Genomic DNA, 20978 nt, shown 5'->3' on the forward strand with positions numbered 1-20978 from the left:
GGGAGTTCAGGGTGTTGTGAGGGTCTCAGGCAGAGCGTGTGCACAGAGCAGGGAGCAAGGCCAAGGACAGACCTCGCGCACACCTGTGTCCAGGGCGCAGCAAGGGGCGGAGGAAGAGAGTCTAGAGAAGGAAAGTGAGCAGGGGGACCGGTGAGGTGGACGGTGGCAGCTGCCACAGGAGCCGCAGGACAGGCTGTGGGCAGTGCCAGATGCTGCTGAGATGTCAACTGAAACAGGGATCTGGAAGTATTGGCGGGGGGCGGGGAACTGACGGTCAGAAGATCATTTGTGAACTTTGTACTTTCGGTGGAGTCGTGGGGAGGGAACCATTCTGCAGGGGATTAAAGAAGAGGCTTGGCTATGAAACAAGGGTAGGGAGACAGCTGGTGGTGGATGTGGGACTGAAGGATGGATTTGTTTTTGATGGGAGGTGTGTGTATGAGATAGAGAAGCCAGTAAGGAGGGGAGATGCGAGGAGTGATGATGGGGGATCGAGGTCCTAGGGAGATGGGAGCAGGCAGGAGCCAAAGTCCAGATGGAATGTGAAGAAGACATGGTTCCTCCTTCTGGGACGTCACAGCCTAGCGGAGGGACAGATGTGCAGCCTTCACACCACACATATGTAGAGGGAGTGACTCACTCTGCGGGGGGCGGGAGGGGTGCTTGGGAAGGGACTCACAAGGATGACAGGGAAACTCTTCTGTAGGTGAGGAATCCGGAAACCACGGATTGGGGAACGCGGGAATACTGTGCCTGAAAAAGAAATCTCAGTGGAATGAGGCGTAATGATTATCTTCAAAGACACGAAGGACCGTTCCGTGGACAGGGAATTAAGGTAGACTGATCTTATGTGGCCTTAAGAGAAAAGCAGAGCCAACAGGTGGCAGTCAGAAGGACAGGGATTTCTGTGCCATATAAAGCAGAGATCTCGAACGCTGGATGGAAGAGGCTGTCACTGGCAGTGATTCCAGGGTCCCCAGAACCTCACTTGGCATTGACGTTGTGGAAAGGATTCCAGCCACGGTGGACGTGGTGTATGGACCTCTGAGGCCCTTCCCTTCCCAGGTCCCACACTGGGAGATTCCCCTGGTGTGCCGGCTCTGGCAGCCAGACTGGCGGGCTCCTGGGGCTGCCATTCCGGCCTAATGGGGGAAAACTCCCATCGTGTAACAAGACAGTCACAGGAAGCAGGGACTTCTAAGCAAAAGTACCAGAATAATGTGGCCATTCCTCAGTCACTGCTCTGACGGCAATCCCAGGCCAGACAGAAAACACTCCAGGAACAGTATGTATTTCCTCCTCAATTTCCCCGTTTGTCTGACTTCCTGGGCAAACACGCAAATGGCGCCAGAAATCCCAGTGCTGGGAAGAGGATGGTGGCTGATCTGCCGACCTCTCGACCTCTCAAAGGTCAGAGGCCAGTACTGAGTTTTTCCTCTAGGTCACAGCAGCTCACACCCCAACCTTCAGCTCTGAAAGCCTGGGCGCTTTTCCTAGCCTCCAACCCACTGGCTGACCTGGGGCATTGGCATTTACACCAGCTCTGATTTGCCCACAGATTGTACGTTTTAGCTGTCATGAGGTGACATGTTCTCTGATTAGTTTGGCCTATTCTGATCTCTCTATTCAGGTGTGCAACTGTAGTATTTGTACCATACAGTCTGTCATACAATTGTACCTTGGACTTCCTCAGCATCTAAACTGTCCCTCTCTCGTGCAACTGGCTAAATTCCACCTTGAATGTTGACATTCAGGTGAAAGACAATAAGGCTGGAAATCACAGTCTGTGTTTGTGGCCTTTCAGGACCAAAGTGAGTCAAAGTCAGGGAGGGGAAGAAAGGAAAGACTAAGCCAGGCTAGGGGACAGACTAGGTTAAAGCAGGCACTAGGCAGGGTCCTTGAGGGCAGGGGACCCTCACTCACCATGTGGGGCACGACAGCTGAAGAAGGAGTTTTAACTGACCCCCTCTCCTGCCCCCTGCTCTGGACAAATCCGCTTCAGACACCCAAGTTAGAAGACCAAAACAAACCTGCTGCCGTATGCCCAAGGCCCTGTGCTTGCCCAGCTCAACCAGCGTTGGTGAACAAACGGAAGCAGGAATGAATGCCTGCCAGAGCACAGTCCTTCTATAGGGGTGACCAGTCACACACAGCCCACGTGATGTCCCCGTCCCCTGGAAGCCCCCCGGCCTCTTCTAGAGGCAACTGCTGCAAAGTATCTTTGTATCACAATAGTTCAGTCCCTTTCCTTTACCCCGAGGAATCAACACAAATGAGGCCGCAAGCAGGGAAGGGTTTCCAGCTAGGCTGGGAGAGCAGGCAGCAGAGGCTGTAGGAAAGCACCTCTGATTTTGAAGTCAGATGGATTTGGGGTGAGCCCAGACTCTTCCATTTCTAACTGGGTGATTTTGGACAAGTTACTTAACCTTTCTGAACCGCAGTTTATTTATCCCTAAGGGCTGCTGTGATAATTAAAAGTAAAGCACCCAGCACAGAGTAAGTTCTTTGTAAAAGTGAATTGCTAGCTCTTTCCTGGGAAGGAGGCCATGACTTTGAACTCCAACTAAATGCCCCAGGCCTTTGACCACTGTATTCCCCCATCAGCCTCGACTGATGCTGCAGGCAGGGCCATTAACTAAGTAGACATTAAATCTACACAAACTCAGCAGTAATTATTTAAGCATATTTAAATTTTTCCCAGTCAATTATAAGCTTCTTGAGAGCAAAGTCTATTTCTGACTTATTGCTATGTTCAATAAATATCTGTCCATTGAATGAATTAAAGTATGGGTGAATACAAGAATAAATAGATAAAAGAATAATTGAATGCTGCCTTGAACTATTTTCTGATTATCTTATGTGTCCATATTACAAGCTCAAGGGAGAACTGAACTCTAGGACAGGTCTTTTTGTATTGGCCACACTCTGGGGCCCAGAGAAAGCATATGATAAATACAGGCTAAATGGAAACTTGAAAGAGATTTCGTGAATTATGTGAATGGGAGCAAACAACTGGATAAGTTCCCCTTAATTTCCCACTGCTTTTTATCATTATCTGACTCTGGGGAAAGAACTTTCTTTCTGGGTCTCAGTTTCCCCACCTATAACGTGATGGAGTTGGATCATCGAGCAGGTTGTTTCTTGTTCAGGTATTCTAAGATTGTGTGCTTACAGTCCTAGGGAGGGCCAGGTGGGAAAATAAAGTAAGACACAGGCTGAACTGCAAAAGGCATTCCTAAAATTCAGTGTATATGAAAATACTGAGCAGTGACTGTCTCTGCTGAGAGGGACTCAGCATGTGAACGCTCCTGTGAAACATTACAATCAAGATTTAGAGCTAATGGTTACACTCTTTACAATCTTTCGAAATTAAAATAAAATCTTGAAACTTGCCTTGTAGTCTGGATGCCATAAGCTTAGGGCTTTTCCTTTGTTTGTATTGTTTAAAACCACCAGGAGAAGCTTGGAGCCAATGAGCCTCAGCTTTTCCCCTGGGGCTCGGTAACACTGGCTGGGTTTGCAGTTTGTGGAGAGGCCTGCAGGGGGCGCCCAGCTCTGGTGAATGACGGGGCAGCTGGACCACTGTTAGGTAGTTAAGAAGGAAGAACCAAGTGCCAACTGACTCAGATGCTGGGGAATTTTCCCACCACAAAAAAGGGAAATGATAACTATGTGATGTGATAGACGGCTTAGCTAACGCGGTGGTGGTAATCATATTGCATTATATTAATGTGTACCGTATGCTAACGCATGTATATGGAATCTAAAAAAAAAAAAAAATGGTACTGATGAACCTAGTAGCAGGGCAGGAATAAAGAGGAAGACATAGAGAATGGACTTGATGACATGGGGTGGGAGGGCGAAGCTGGGTCGAAGTGAGAGTAGCATCAACATATATATACTACCGAATGTAAAATAGCTGGCTGGTGGGAAGTAGCAGCATAGCACAGGGGGATCGGCTCGGTGCTTGCGATGACCTAGAGGGGTGGGATAGGGAGGATGGGAGGGAGGCTCAAGAGGGAGGGGATATGGGGACATGTGTATGCATATGGCTGATTCGCTTTGTTGTGCAACAGAAACTAACACGGTATTGTGAAGCCATTATACTCCAATAAAGATCTATTAAAAAAAATTAATGTGTCAAATCGACACGTTGTACACCTTAAACTTACACAATGATATATGTCAATTACACTTCAATAAAAATAAAAAAAAATTAAAAAGAGGATGTGTCCTTCGCTGAGAAAGGCTAGAGAGTTTTGAAAATGGGAGTTGATGGCTGGTCCCTCCATAGCCTCCTAATGGTGAGGACTGGTGGGTCACTAACCCCACCCTAGAACAAGCTGGAGAGAGGAGACACGAGTATGTGAAGTAGAATAGTTTCCATAAGACCTTCCTGCCATTTGTTCTCCTTGCCTGCTGCATCAAAAAGGTGTCTGGAGTATGTTGGACTGTCTTTTCTTTCATGTAGAAGAAAAGAAATAGAGAGCATCCAAGTTAGAAGGTGGGTTCTGGAGTTCGACCACCTGAGTTCAAAGCCTGGATCCACCATTGCTAATGGTGTGACCTGGGACAAGATCCCTAAGCTCTCTGTGCCTCAGTTTCATCTGTAAAGTGTGCATTCATTCAATAAATGTTTATTGAGAATCCATGCTGCCATTAGGCATTGTTCTGAGCGCTTGAGATACAGCAGTGAACAGAAGAGACAAAGATCTCTCCCTGGAACTTATATTTTAGTGGGATGGGACAATAATTGTATCTACTTAATAGGATTATTGTGAGTATTACCTGAGTGGATGGATGTGAATTACTTTATTGTCTGTAGGAGCCTAGGTTAGACCAGTACTCAATTCACCAGAGGGTGAAGCCTGGGATGCTTGCTTCCTTCTTTGTATCTTTAGTGGGTTTAAAAAAAAATGCAAGGAACTGTCTCTGGGAAAGAACTGCTGCCTAACTCATTATTTTTAAAAATCCATTGTTTTTTTCTAATTACAAAAGAAATGCCTGCATACAAACAATCAAACATTATAGGAATGACTTGGCTTGGAAAGCAAAAATCCCAGCAATCTCATGCCTTAACTGGAATCACTGTTAACGGCGTGGTGTATATACATCCAGACATTTTTTCTTTACATAACTTATCTTGACAGAATCATTTGCTTTTAGGATTTTTTTCTCCATTTTATTAGGCTCAAGCACATTAAAAAACAATGTGCTTGAGCCTAATAAAATGAACGCAGTAGAATAAGAAGAGACTGCATAATATGTGTGTATGAATGAGTGAGACACAGAAAAAGAGAGACAGAGAAAATGAGAGTAAATGTAACATGGGGTTGCCTGGAATTGCTACATCCTCTCTGGCATGGAATGATGAGGCTTGGATTTGGGGGCTGCGGTCTTATCCATCCTTTCTTTCCCTTGAGAGAAATGCTCTTTTTCACAAGCAGCTCAGAGAAATCTTTCCTGATTAAAACACCTGTGTCCCAATTCTTTCTGGATCATCATCAGTAGGACTGGAGGGTCTCTGAAATGTCCGCAGGCAGTGATTTTTAAGGAGTTGGGTTTTCTGACTGTGTCTTGAGCTAACATTAGTACACTCTGCTGAATGTCCATGACTCTGTTTTTCATTTTCAGAAATTTTATCTGTTTCTTTTTCAAATTTGCCAGCTACTTTTTTTTTTTTAAGTGTTAGGTACTTTCCTTATTACTTCATTCTTATAAAAAATAGCTCTTTAATACATCTAAGTATAACTGCTTTATAGTCTCTCTCAGAATATTCCTTTTCCTTGGGTTTCTAATTCTTCTATTAGTTTCTGATTTTCCCACATTGTGGACTGTTTCTGTGTGGGTTACTGTGAATCATGAATTTATTTTCATTAGGGAATTGCTTTTCCCTTCAAGGAATTCCACACGGCATGGGTTGTGGGAGTGACCCTATAGAGGAGTTTTAGTTTTCCCTCTGCCAGGCTCTCCAGCCATGTCACTGGTAGGGGACACTTTTATACTCATTTCTTCACTTGGGAAATTAGCTTCTTAGCCCTCAGAACGGTGGGTCTGTAAGGCCCAAATAACGCTCAGCTGAAACAACTACAGAAAATATGAGATCTCACCCACGCATGTATACACAGATACACACAATGCCTCTCCCCTTGGGGGAGGGTGGTGGTGGGCAGAATTTAACTGAATAGGTGTAGAGGGCAAGGACCAAACATTTACTAATTGTACATACCCAGTGCTTCCAGAACTGTTCTTTTTATTTCTTCAGATTAGCACCAGGGAAGAAGAATTGGGTAAGAGAAGGAAGCTATTATTGGAATGGCAGGGATGGAGGAGTGGGGGACTATGGAAGGAAAAGATCAATATAGTAATGGCTAATTTAACTGATTGCATGAATGGAGGAAGTACTAAAGCACTGCTTAAAGGACAGTGGCTTTGGAAACTGCCTAAGTTATTATTATTATTAATAATAGCAAACATTCATGTTTACTATTACCCAGGTATAATGGTAAGCATTTTACATGGATTGTCTCATTTATTCAGCAGAAGCGTTCTACAAGTTAAATACTAAAAACGCATCTTGGAAATGAGGACACCGAGGCAAAGAAAATTAAATAGCTTGTTAATAAGTGGCAGGTGAGAGGTTCAAACTCAGGCAGTGTAGCTCTAGAGTTTGTGCTTTTAACAACTGTTGGTAGTAGGTGGGGTCTTAATAGGGTTCTCGTTCTTAGGGGGGTTACTTACACTTTATAAGCTTCAGTTTCCTCATCCCTTAAAATGAAGCTAATAATAGTACCCATCCCACAGGGTTGCTATGAGAATTAAGTGAATTAATACTGTATGAAGCGCTTATATTAGAGTCTGTGCATAGCAGGCAATTAAGTAAAAAAGAGTTGTTGTTATTATTATTATTACTAATCCATTGAGAAAAATCAGGGGAAAAACCACTTCTATTCCTTCCTCTCCTCTGCTACAACATGAAACTTTCAGGTCTGGGCATGATTTTGTTCCTACTCTGATACCAGGTGATACAATCTGCCTCTTGGGGAAAAATGAAATGGAAATAGCCAGCTGGCATCACTGAATCCATCTCCCCCGTTAGTGACCTTCCTCCATCACATTTTGGCCTCTCAATTATTCAGTCTGCTTGGTCACGATGGAAATAAATAGGTCCTAGAGAGTTGAGTGCTGGTTTGTGTTTTTCTACAGCCTTCCAGCCCTTTCTGTGACCCAAGACAGAGTCTTCACAGACTTGAGAGACTGTCATTTTGCAGCATCTGGCTCCTATTCTGATGGGAACATGTAGGAGCTGGACTGTCAACAATTAGCCACGTCAGGCTGAGACTGGGAAGCTGATCTGTTTTTTCAGCGGCCAGACAAGCTAGAATGGGTCCCAACATTCCTTCCTCTGAGCTTCCTCCGATGCCATCAAATTCATAACCTTCAGTCCATTCTAACTGATAGCTAGCCTGGTGAAGGCTTTCAATCCCTCAGCCAACCAACCAACCGTCCAACTCCCACCCTTACTATTTACGGTGGGTCCAGCATGAGTAAAATCATGCTCCCTGCCCCCCAGGAACTACCAGTCTGGTAGAGATGTTACAGAGTTACAGGACCTGAGGAAGGAATGTTCTTCAAAGTCCATCTAGTCTGGGCCAGGCTGGTACTTGAACCCCACTACAATAGTCCAGGCACATCTTTGCCCAATCTCTGCCCAATCTCTGCTCTGACGATGAAAAGTTAAAAGAACAAAAAGGCTTTAAAGAAAAGCTCTAGACCATTATAGAAAAGATGCCATGATGCAGTGCATGATTAATTAGCAAAGGAATTATACAGCCAATAAGTTATGCTATGACTACAAACAGTAAAAGAGTTTCAGGCCAGGCTGGTCAGGGCAGACCTCTCTGGGGAGGGCAGAATTTGAGTTGGGGCATTGCTAAGGCTGCTGTTCTAATCTTCTCCCACGTCCTGTCAATTTCAATACTTTGTTGTTCAAGAACCTACCATGGTTCCCTATTGTTCTCTGAATCAAGTCCCAAATAAGGTTTTGTGTGGATTGATAGTTTTCAAACATTTTTAGTAGAAGAATTTTTTAATTAATGAAATCTTGAGCAGAACGCTGATACAGAAAGTGATTAAAAATGATGTTTTTCTTCGAGTGGTTTCAATCTTGTATGGTTGGTGGAAAATATTCATTTCTAGCACTCCTGATGCACCTCTGTAAATGCCTGGGGTTCGGGGCAACTTGGTTTAAAACCACTGGATTAGATAACTGAAGCCCTTTCCATTTTTGAGCTCTAATAATTACAACCTTCTGCCTGGGTTTCGAGGCCTATCATATAGCCTGCTCTATTCCTACTTAACCTTTTTTGGAACCAATAAACATTCACCTCTAGTGGGGCCAGTCTTCCAGAGGCTTCTGCGTACTCCTTGTCTTTGCTGTGTCCTTGCTTTTCTCATGATGTATCATCCATATGGAATGTGCTCTTTCTCCTGTTGCTTACTCACATTTGGTCCTGAATCTGTTTACTTTCCATCTCTTCCCAGTGATCCCTGATTGCTTCTTTCTCTGAATTTCCACTGAACTGAAAGTCAATACCAAACAGTTGAGTACTTAACACTTCTCTAATTAGTCCTTGTTCAAAATGTTGTGTTTTTGGAAGGTCTGTAAGATTCATGAGGACACAGCGCATGTCTTTTATTTCTTTTGAATCTCATTACAGGGCTTAGTAGAGTGCTGGGCGTGTAGTCCTTACTCAAAAGCCCTGGAAAAGCATGACTAGATACATTGTTTGTTTGTGCTGCTCTTAGCTTTCTTGGAGCTTCTAGAATGAGTTTTCTCACCTCAGTGATGAAATAAAGCTCATTTCCCAGGAGCACTCGATGTAGTACCTGCTGCTCCTATCTCTTTGCCAGAAAAATATATTCCCTCATGGAACGAGTTTGAAAAGTCAAGTTCCAAAAAAAAAAAAATAGACATATTTGTTGGGAGGGTGATGTGACTTTCTGTATTTCCATGGGAAGCATTTTGTAAGAAATCCCCTGAATGAGACAGTCATGACTGCCTTTACCTTACCAGTGCATTTGCCATCTCCCCCTTCCACGCTCATCAGCCCTCACAGAGTCAAGGCTTGAGGCCTGGGGATCAGGCTTTAGCTTGCACCTAGTTGGTGGGGAAAGGCGGGCCTGATTCCTCCCCATGACGAGTCTTCTGGGAAGGGGTGCCCAGATGTGTGTGTGTGCTTTCCCCATATGTGGAAATGCAATCACGTCAGGCCTGAAAGCAGCTCAAGTTCCTCCAGGGCGAAGGGGATACCAGCAGAAGCAGGAGGCACAGCCCGGCTTGGGAGGTTTTCAGACCAGAACGAAACTGTTAGAGCTGCAGGTGTGTTGTCAAGATAGACTGCGTGGCAGGGTGAGCCCAGAGCACGTGCTGGGCCTTTCTTCATGCAGGTCCCTGGTGGGAAGATGTGTGGAAAGACTCTCAATACTGACTATCAATTGTATACGATGTGTATTGGTCCTTAACCCTTGCCTCAGGCTCCAGTCTGACTCTGAAAGTAGGGGGAGCTGGGGCTGCTCGAAACATGCCTCTACTGGGAATGTAGTCCATCTGAGCTTTCTAGATCTCAACCTTTGTGTGGCTCTAACAGAAGCATCAAGAAAGCTTCAAAAACAGAGATGCCCAGGCCTCAGCCCAGGCCTACTATGGCATAGGAGGCTGGAGTCTATATTCTTGATAACTCCCCGGATGAGTCCAATATCAAGCCATGTTTGGGAACCACAGGTCAGTATTCATATGCTTATGTTTATTTGATCCACTGCTTTGTTCCAGAGTGGACTGGGGTGGGCGTGAGGGTGGAGTGTACCCATGGGAGCATATTCCTGCATGTTTCTGTAACTCAGAAGAAGGAGATGCAGTTTCATGTGGACCCAACAGACAGGCTTGGTATAGCTCTTGAAATATCCTGAACAGCTAGATATGAGAAATCTTCAGGCTTCAGGTTCCTTTGGCCTCTGAGTTTCTGCTGACTGTAGGAGTTGCAGAAGGACCAGCGAGTGTGAGGGCTCATGAAGTTGCAGATGCTTAGGCCATAGGCTCTTCACAGATCCAGGATGGCTAAAGCATGGCACACATGCCGCCACGCTTCACTCCCCTGCAGGGCAGACATTGCTAATCAATCATCATTTCCTGTTGCACCTAGAGAGGCCTTAGGATCCTAGCAATCAGAGCTGGTACGAGGAATGAAACCTTTCACCCTCCTTGCCATTTCTACCAACAATATCCTAGTCTAATCCTAAATTTTGTTGAGCACTTTAAGTTGCAGTTATTCACAGGGCATGGTTCCAAAAGTGGTGGTGAGTCATTCTCTCTTCTTTCTCTACTCTCTTTCCCTAGGTGAACCCCATCATGCCCTTGACCTTACCTACCATCTGTGAACTGGTAACTCCCAACTTTATGTTTTTCTCCCTAGAATTCTTCTTAAAGAGACTCCGAGGCTAAGAAAGCTTAGAGGTCAGGTCTGAACTCCAGTAGGTAGATAAAAAATGTCTCTGAATGAACAGTTCCTTGAGAGCTGGACTGTTTATTTCTCTGTGGATTGCCACCTACATTTTTTTTTAAATAAATAAATTTATTTATTTATTTATTTATGGCTGTGTTGGGTCTTCATTTCTGTGTGAGGGCTTTCTCTAGTTGTGGCAAGCGGGGGCCACTCTTCATCGCGGTGCGCGGGCCTCTCACTGTTGCGGCCTCTCGTTGCGGAGCACAGGCTCCAGACGCGCAGGCTCAGTAGTTGTGGCTCACGGGCCTAGTTGCTCCGCGGCATGTGGGATCCTCCCAGACCAGGGCTCGAACCCGTGTCCCCTGCATTGGCAGGCAGACTCGCAACCACTGCGCCACCAGGGAAGCCCGCCACCTACATTTGACACAGCATCTTATATACCAACAGATACTCAATAACTATCAATTGTATTTGATGCATCTCCCTGTTTCCATGTGCAATGACGCTATTGTTTTCTCAACCCTTCTTGCATTTTCAGAGCACATCCTCCTGTAATGCTGGCTGCCCCATTCCTTACCCCTCCCAGGCTGGATGGTGTGTGGTAGTCTGTTACCTTGGTGGCTCCCCAATGAACCATGCCTCCTGGGGTTTCAACCCTTGTGTTATCTTCTCTCTTGGAATCTGGTATGCACCTCTGATTTGCCTTAACCACCAGAATGTGATGAAACTGTACTATGCCAGTTCCATTATGGCATAAACCTCAGGTATCTGGTGTAGGATGGTGTGTCTGTGTGCGTGAGTGTGTGTGTGTGTGTGTGCGTGTGTGTGTGAGAGAGAGAGAGAGAGAGAAAATCAGAGAAAGATGGAGAGACTCAAAAAGAAATTTTCCTGGAGCTAAAATGCAGATGCTTTTTTTAAAAGTCAGGTTTTAAAAAAACTATTATCTCCCTTGTTGTTTATCACTCTTATCTCAGGAGCTTAGCAATCTCTATATTTAGGGTTTGGTGAACTAGAGAAAGGGGGTGGCTTCCTCTCATGGCCTGCCTAAAGTTTGCTGACGTCAAACTTCTGTCCAGCCCAGGCCAAGCATCAGACAGAGCTGGGGCTCCAGGTGCAAACTTAAAATGAACCATTCCCATCCATTCTGCTGTAAGTAATAGAAATGAAAACTATACGTGGAAACCATCAGGGAAAACTTATCCCTCAGGTGCAATGCCCCAGGTCCCACTGCATGGCAGGGAAAGAGCAGAAAGCACGGAATGACTGGTCCTCGCCACGGGAACATCAGGCTGTGTCTTAGCTTTGAGCTGGACACACACACTTACTGCTGTGGTTCACAGGTGCGCCTGGAGATTCCTTTTGCCTCGGTGGGTTCTCCCCAGTGGCCAAACTCCAGGGTAGTAACTGAGCTACACTGACTCTTTTTTTCAGGCCCCAAAAATCTTAAGATAACACCCGATTAGCAGGTAGGGGCAAGAAGGCGGAGCTTTTATTTGCAGGACATTTGGAAAGAGACAGGATGTTGAAGGCAGGAGTCAACGTTTCCCAAGGTTCTTTCTTAAAACACATCGTGTTTGGCCTCAGGTTGCTGACTCACCCAGCGCTGCCCAGGCCGGGCATTCCATCACGGGGCTACTATATTCCCAAGAGAGCCTGGGAGACTGGCTCACTCCCCAACTACAGTATCCACAGAAACATCTGCTTTAGCTTATTAGAAAGTTAAAACAACCAAGGGTCAACCCCTTGTCTTTTCCACCTAAGGACACATTCCTCTTGGCTGACGCACACCCCTGCCCAAGGGTTCACCCCTGGATTCTGTGAGTGTGTCTGTGAGACTGTGAACTGATTTTAATGATGATTTGAAGAGCCTCTTACATCCTAGTTTATTTAACCTTCTCACACGAATAGCAAGGCTTCTCTGTGGGGAATCATGGAATGACTACTGACTCACTAGATACGCAACGAGCCCTGGAAACAGGAAGGAAAAAACTGGCTCTCAAAGCCAAATTCATTCCCTTCTCTTGTCATCCACAGGTAATTGTAGAAAGCAGTCTGGCCTTGGAGTCTGCAGACTCAGGGTCAATTTGCAGTCCTGTCGGAAGCTGCGGGACCTGGGACAGGTTCCTTGGCTTCTCAGAGCCTCAGATTCCTCTTCTACAAAATGGGAATAATAAAACCTATCCTGCCAGCCACGCAGGGATCTTAAGAGGTCTGAAGAGAACACTGGGGCAGGGAGGCATCTTAAAGGACAACTGATGCTTACGTTTTCTCCTGTGACAGTGCCCCCCAGAAGCCACTCAACCTGAACTTGAACTTGTTCTCACAGAGTCCCCTGCATTGTGGGATAGCTCGGATTTACTTTGAGCGGAAAGCCTCCTCCTTTAGCATTCTACCAATGGGTTCTTCTCCGGCTGGGTATACAGAAACAAGTCCAGTCCCTCCTCTGGAAGAACAGCTTTCAGACTTCTGGAGGGAGGACCGCACCCCCGGTACCCACAGAGCAGTCCCTGTGTCTTCTCCCCACTAGGCTGAGCCTTTGGCTCCTGTCACTGCCGCGGCTATTGTTCTCCAAAGGCACTTTAGGTAATTTACCAGCCTCAAGGTATCTTGTCTGGAACTGAATGTCATATTCAGGATGATCTAAAAGGGGGAGAATTAAGCAGGACAATCACCTCTCGTGTTCTAGATGATATGCCTCTGTTCACGTAGGCCGACCCTCGAATTGGCTGTTTTGGTGGTCATGTCTCAATAGCAGCCCTTCCTTCACAGTCTCAGCTTCCAACCCTTGACTTTCTGATTACCTCTTTTCTTTCCAGCTTATTCCATCTGGTACCCAACTCAATAATTCTCAAGCCTCATCAGGACCTACTGTCCATTGCTCATACCACTGTTCCTCACCCCTCCTCTCCAGCAGGGCCTTATCTGTCCCTTCTTACCCGGCCTAGGCCTCATGATGCATCATTATAATCATCCCCTTGAATACACTCTCAATTCCTTTCTCTCTCTTTTTCTCGCTTGCCTGGCAAAAATCCCAACCCTGATTAAATCCTACTCTCTGCATCCAGACAGTGGAAACTGGCTAGAGAAACTCACAGAAAAGGTTTAATTGACCTAAGTTAAATTCATGATCAGTAACGTCAAGGAGGCCCACGGAGCCGCCCAGCAACCAGCCTCTCGTTTGGACGTGCCAGTTCTTACCTCCTGCACCTTAAACCTCCACAACCTCTGTCCCCATCCTCGCTCTCAGCAGATGACCTTGTCCTCCAACGGGGCTCGCACACACACCCCCTCAACATCTACCCACCTGCCGGCATCTGTGCCCAGGGCGCGGCCTTCCCTCTGTGTGGATGGGCTCTGTGCTCCCACCCAAGACGAAGCTCCCAGGTGTGCACTAGACTCTTGGCCGCTTGCTTATCAGCATGCCTACCTCCACACCCCACACTCCATTACCAGTTTCATCTTCCCTCTAGGATCATCCCCATCCCATATAACTTCAGTATTACTTTCCCTCATCTTAACAGATGAAAACAAAAAACACAACAACAATCGAATGCTTTCTTCTTAGCCCCAGATAAGGAATCCAGGTAAGGAGACTTTAAAGTTTAGTAACCTGCCCCAGGTCAATGACCAGGAAGTGTGGGGTTGGTTTGCCCACCCCCAAAGCCCACCCAGATGAGGCTTCCTGGGCTGCAGAGGCCACAGCAGCTCTCTCTCCAGCCCACCGCTCTGGTTCAAGTGGCTGAACTCAGACAAGGAAGTACTTTGCCAAGGACATCCAGACCAGCTCTGCCTACCTGGGCACTCTTGGGACAGCAAGAAAGGCTGGAGGTTTTCAAGCGAAAAGGGGACCTGCTGGGTCTGCAGGGGCCTGCTGAGCTGCTGAGACAGTCTTGACTGACTTGCCTGTCAGACTCAGCGTGGGAGAGCGGGGGGCAATGATGGCAAACAGATGGGGCAGGCCAGGGGGGCAGGAGCTGCCAGCGTGGTGCACCCCCGTGCAGAGACGACACCTCGTAAATCTCGCAGGCCCAGCCCGTGTGGCCTGCGGTGGTGGTCCATTAATGCTGCCTGGTCCTTGGAGCCGGAAAATGACAACTAAGGTGGCCAGCTGCCTTCCAAGCCATTGCGTCAGAAGGGCACACTTCTCTCCCCCACTGCTAACAGCATCCCTATTCCTGCCGGGAACCCAGGAGACCTCGGCCAAGGGGGGTTTTCCTCTCGGGACATCAGATACTTAACTAGCCGTCATCCCCTCCCCTCCCTTCTCTGCTCCCAAAGACTCTCCCAGAGAACAAGCCCATCTGGCTTTGAGATTTCCGAGTACACGGCGTCAAGTTGGAATTTTCGGACCATCCGGAAAAGCACGCATCTCTGCCAAAACCCGCATGGACTTAGTCATGCTATCTCTTAACAGTCCTCTTTCACAAGGGACAGACTGACCCACTTACTTGTCCGTCACGGCCTGCATGAACTCGTCCAGAAGGTCGTCGTACTCCTGCCCACGCACGCGCCGGTGCTTCAGGCCGATGTACAGAGGGTCCCTGAGCAGCTCCTGCAACGGACAGCATCCATCTCGTCAAGTGTCCTGGGTTAGCGGGAAGGAGGGGGGAGGGGGGGAGGGGGGAGGGAGGAGGCAGCTCCCCACTCCCACTCCCCAGGTGCTGTCTCTGGAAGGGTCTGGAAGCCAAGCCACTGATGGAGGGTAGACCCCCAGGGGTCCACACTTTAGGAATCAAGGATGCTTTGAATAAGCAAAACTCTCTGATACAGTCTTCCAACCTCTAGCTGCAGCTCTGGGTTCATTTCAGGGTTTCTCAACAGTGATACTATGGACATTTCGGCCTGGACAGTTCTTTGATGGGAAGGCTGACCCACATATTGTATTGACAGAACACTTAGCAGTGTCTCTGGGTTCTTCCCACTTGAAGTCAGTAGCACCCCCAGTTGTGACAGTAAAAAAGATCTGTAGACTTTGCCAAATGTCTCCCTGGGGGACAAAACGGCCTGTGCTGAGAATCGCCCCAGGCAACATCTGGATTGAGGTACTGGGTCTTGTCCAAAGTCACTCATCTAGACTCAAATTAGAAAACATTCCCTCTCTCCCTTCCTTCCGTGAAAGCTTACTAAATACCTAGCATGTGCCTGGCACTGTGTTGGTCCCTGGGGATACAAGGATAGACTGATACAACCAGAACTTTCCATTCAAGAGAGAGGCCCACCTTAACGCCTGCCTGTGTTAGGTGACCCCCCACTCCACCTCCTGCAGCTCTCCTGTCACAGCTTTCACACGCTGTTTGGTCATCCTCTCTGTCTGCCCTGGTCTGATGACCACTCCCGCCTCTTCTTTACCCCTCACACACACCCCTACGCAGAAATCAGCGGGCTCATTCGTGCACGACACATTTACTGACCCTCTACGCCTGCTGCCATCAGGCCTGTCGGGGAATTTGTAGGTAAGGGATGGTCGCTGCCTCTGAGGTGCTCACGGCCTAATGCAGGTGGCTGATGAGTAAGCAAACTCTTATTACAGAGTAGAGACATTTCTTCGGCACAAAGCATGGCACCTGGCAGCACAGAGAAGGAGTGCAGTAATTCCCACCGGGGGACGGGTGGGGATGGTGACATGGAAGAAATGGTCAGGCTTTAAAAGATGGGCAGATGTTGCCAGGTGGGCTGGGCTCTCGAGGCTTAGAAATCAGCACAAAGAAAGGTTGGGGGCTGGAGGTAGAAGGAGGAAGAAGTACCTGGTGACCTGGTGCGTTTAAGAAACAGGAAGTAATTTTATGTTTTCGGGTATTTGGAAATTATCTATTTTTGTGTCCCCGCCGCCACAAATATGAGCTCCTTGGGGTCAAGGTTTTGTGTTATCGTCATCTCCATCTGGACTGCTCCGGCAGGATTCAGAGGCAAGGATATCATGGGTCCTGCCCTCAAGGGGCTCAGAGTCAAGTCTCACCTCCACCACTGACAAGCTGTGTGACCTCAGGCAAATTACGTGACCTCTCACAGCCTTCCTCTCATCTGTCAAATGGGGATAAAATACCAGCTGTACAGGGTGATCGTGATGAGGAAATGAAATAATACACGTGAAAGAGCTTTGTGAATCATAACATATGCTGTAAAGTAATGGCAGCAGCTTTAACTTTCACAGCGTTTGCTAATGTGTCAGGTACTGCTGAGGGAGGGGAAGCCACAGCAAGGTTAAACAGCTGCCTCTTTCTTGGGCTAGTAAGTGGAGGAATCCGGATTCAAACTCACGGCTGCCAGCTCCAGAGCCCATGGTCTTAACCACGGAGCAAGGCTGCTTAGGTGGCTTATTCTTGTTTAGGACACCATTCTAGCTCCATATTGTCTTGTAGGAGGTGGTAGGGCAAAGGTATAGTGGACAGAAAAGACCAGGAAATATCTGCCTTCTCAACCCCTCACCCCCGATCCTGGGTCCACAGAATCTGAGGTGGGTTTAGCGCTTTCTCCAAGGAACCACACGGCTACATCAGAAAGACAGTGAGGTCTAAACTTCTTTTCTCAATCTCTTTGCCTCCTGGGTTATGCATCCTTGAGATTGTTTAGGACCCTGCCCTGGCAGTTGTGTGTGTGTGTGTGTGTGTGTGTGTGTGTGTGTGTGTGTGTGACCAAAGGATGAGAGTGGGACATATATGGTGCCTACCCTTCCACAGGCCACTTTCAAAGTGATCATCTAAAAGCCACTTAGAGGCAGCAAACATCCAGCCAAGGGGGATCAAGGAAGTAAATGATGATGTAACAACTAGATGGACAACTAGGCAGCCATTGAAATTGGTGGCTTTTAAGACTATGCAGCCACCTGGACAAATGTGTATGAGATTATTCAAAATGAAAAAAGCAGGATACAAAATTGCACAGATACCACAATTTCAACTGTCTGAAACATACGAACAGCCTGCAAAGGGCATACACATAAATGATAAAAATAGTCTAACTCTTGGCACTTGCAGAAAATATTAACTTTTTAGTTCTTATAGAGGTGAACGGGTCCACGGTAAATTATAATCTGTAATGTTTCCAAATCACAGATTGGTTCAGTAGTGCATTAGGCTGCCAAGAGTGGATTTCTCAGGGCTGCATACACAGTTTCTGGGGCAGGTCCATTTCTCCAGTGGTACTGAAGAATTTTAGGATTTTCCAAAAATTTCTCAGTATATCTGCACTTAAGATGAAAGGTCAACACTAATCAGGTTCTACTGAGATGTAAAGGTGACTATAAGAAGCTTTAAAAAAAAGTCCTGATATTTTATAATATTTATTTTATTTATAATAAAATGTTTTATGTCTGAAATACTTCAAAACTAAGTACTCCAAAAAATTGGGAAGAAAGTTTCTATATGGAGATGACACGAAAATATAGCTTCTTATACTTGTACAGAACTTTCTGGTAATTCACTCCTTATGAATCAAAAGTAGTTTGATCCTTCTGTCTTACATACTCTCATGCCCATTTTACAGATGAGGAAGGTGGAGTTCAAGAGTTTAAATAAATTGCCCAAACTCACACAGCCAGAAAGTATCTAAGCTGAAACTGAGCCTTGCTTTGACTGGGTCTCATGACAGCGCCCTTTCACCCCATCATTTGACATTGTGGGGACCAGGGAATGTGGGTTCGGCTCCTGACCCTCCCGGTCCTCCTGGAAGAGTCCAGTAGTGGCTGGAAGGTCCAGCTGGTCCTGTAGACCACGTTGGGGAGCAGTGACAGCCTGAATGGGGTCTGGGGAAAGACCGTGTCCACATCTCCAGTCAGCTGGCTTTCCTTTGGCAGGCGGGAAAATGATTTCTCAAAAACAGCAGAGGGTGGAGCTTCCACACTGTCTTGGTACCACATGGAACAAGAAATCCACATTCTGCCCTGTGTCCCACCAAGTGATTGGTTACAAGAATGACTGCCAGCAAGGTGTGGGACTATGAACTGGCCTGGACCCTCCCCTGGCAGCCCTCCTCTATCCTGGACTTTCTCACATAAATGTTAAAAAGAGAAGTTTTCAGAAGGCAGTATTGCCAGATAAAATACAGGACACCCAGTTAAATGTGAATTTCAGATAGGAGATATATATATATATATATATATAGTATAAATATGCCCCAAGTTTTGCATGGAACATACTTATGTTAAAAAATGATTAGCTATTTATCCGAAATTTAAACTTAACTTGCATCCTGTATTTTTCTTTGCTAAATCTGGTAACCCCATCAAGAGAGGCAGAAGGAGTCTTGAAGCTGGGAGGCAGTGTGCTGCAGAGGACAGGGCATTGCCTGGCCTAGTGGCCCTGGTCAGATGCTCTCCTGGAGCACCCTCAGGACAGCGTGGTTTTAGACTCAGAAGGGGCTCTGGGCTTTGGAATCGTACACACCTGGGTTTGAATTCAGGCTCTGTCACTTAACTAGCTCTGTGACTTGGGGTACTTGTCCCTGCTTCATTTTACTTCTCTGTCCAATAGGGATAGTAATGATCTCTATTGCATAATGCAAGCTCTTTGAGGAAAGGGTCCTTATTCATGTGCATCTCCCTAGTGATGTTTTACAGTGCTGGCGCATCGCAGGCCATTAAAAAGTGTTTACTGATGTGAGTTGCATTTATTCTAGGACTGGGCTAAGGAGATGCTGAATTAAGAACTAGGAAAGTCTTAGAAATCACTTGGTTCGGCTTCCTCCAAATGAGTTTTTGAGACCCAGAAAGGTTAAATGAACTGCCTAAGGTCACAAAACGAATTTGGTGGAAGCAACAGGGTGGAAATGACAGCTTCTAGAGCAGGGGTCTTCCCAGGTGGGATCAGCTTCCTCACCTCTGAGCCTGCTGCTTCCCCTCTGCTAGGTAGTTGCCAAGTTCCCGTTGGCACTAAGTAAGCCTTCAGGTTAAGGCTCTATCCAAAGCAGATGAACCAGAGTTTCCTCCTCTGCTGTGTGAGTTGAATATACCCTCCATGGCTGTGTGCCTGGCTCTTTCTAAGGTGAAAAATCTTGTAGACTAAACGTCATGGAAAGCAAAATGGCTGGTTCGTCTTCACTTGCCATATCATTGAGCACTGGGTGTAAGCTGGAAGAGAGACGAACCTCTTGGTCTGGAAAAATATTTATCTTGCAAAGCAACGGGCACATGAAGATGTTACTCAGAGAGCATCTGGGGGTCTGGGGAGGTCATGGGATTGGGTTCACAGTGTGGACACGGTGCACTTTCCTCCTCTGGGTGACAGTTATGCCCACCATGTATTTCTCTGGATGCTCAGTTAAGCCCAAGGGTAAGCTACAAAGATCCTAGGAAGGGCCCCTTCACTGGTCACATGTGCACAGAGAGCCTGCGCCCGATGGTACCACGGGTGAATGCTGACTATTTATGAGCTGCAATAAAGACAATCTTGCCAGGTGGAAGGAATCCTTCCATACCCAGCTCTGTGGGCGATCCCACGCTGCCTCAGCAACCAGTAACACCCAAGGCACAGTCTACCAGGCTCTGTTGATAATCTGTCCCCTCCATCCCCCTCTTTAGTCATTTTCACAGAGACTTTCGCAGCATCTCCTTGAGAGGAAAATTCCACTGAGGATCAAGACTTCCGCAGGAGAAGCCAAGCCCTGGGTTGTCCCACAGAACCTTTAGCACAGAGTGGGACAAGCACTAGGCTTGGACTCAAACCTGGGGGGAAGCCATTTCTGCCCTGGGGCCCCTTTACCCATGTGAAACGAGGGGGTTGAGTGACAAGTATTTATATGTAATATCTGGTAAGTATGATATCTAATGTGAACAGTCTGTGACTCTGCTGTGTGTGTATGAAACAAGATGTACAAACCAATCCACACACAGACACAAGGGAGGGAGGGCTGGAGCAGGTGCCCTGTCTAACTGGGCGGGGCTCCCTCCCCCTGGCCCTTTGGAACTTCATCACGGGATGTCCCTCCTTCATGGGATCATGTCTCACATATTTATTTTTCCAAACCTCCTGGCATCGGCAGGTAAAAGTGACTCAGAGTTTCAGGGCTGTAGATAGCAGATGTTTTCCTTCAACAGGAAACCTGGAGGGGTGTTTTCTTTGACTCTGATTAAAGCTCCTTTTGCCTCAGGAGTTTTTTATAGAGACATACACACAGATGGTCTAGTTGTTCTGAAACCAAAGCCTTCACAGCAGCACCCTCCCTGCACTGCCACAAGAGACGGAAGCTGCGAGGCGGAGCTTCCCTCTCCTGTTGCTGTGGCTTGCTCTGGGTGAGAGACGCGCCCCCAGACTTCTAGGGGAAAAATCTTGCAAACTGATTATTTTTAAAAAAGAACTCTAGTGTGGGAGATCACATAGTCAATGCATTTGAAAAGAGAGAAATCATTGTCTTCGGTCTTCCCAGTGTTGGCCTCTTTGTAACTTTCTTGAAGAAGGTCACTGGCGGGAGTTCACCTTTCTTTGTGGGGGAGGGCTGTGAAAATGGCATCGGTGTGCCCTAGTTTGATCCTGAGTGTCCATG

General features: G+C 46.8%; 2 protein-coding genes across 13 annotated transcripts in view; one reads left to right on the forward strand and one right to left on the reverse strand.

Moving 5' to 3' along the window:
* The window catches only part of LOC309605123 (protein tyrosine phosphatase type IVA 1-like), a 109789-nt gene that overhangs the window by 46917 nt on the left and 41894 nt on the right, over positions 1 to 20978 (forward strand). The window lies entirely within an intron of this gene.
* ME3 (malic enzyme 3) overlaps positions 1 to 20978 on the reverse strand; it is a 327148-nt gene that overhangs the window by 30639 nt on the left and 275531 nt on the right. For all 3 annotated transcript variants that reach the window (XM_082340456.1, XM_082340457.1, XM_082340458.1), the window contains exon 7: positions 14951 to 15054. In XM_082340456.1, coding sequence (XP_082196582.1) covers positions 14951 to 15054 — 104 coding nt within the window. The remainder of the gene's footprint in view (positions 1 to 14950; positions 15055 to 20978) is intronic.

This window comes from Balaenoptera borealis (genome assembly GCF_965194805.1).
Source record: "Balaenoptera borealis genome assembly, chromosome: 11".
Lineage (NCBI taxonomy): Eukaryota > Metazoa > Chordata > Mammalia > Artiodactyla > Balaenopteridae > Balaenoptera > Balaenoptera borealis.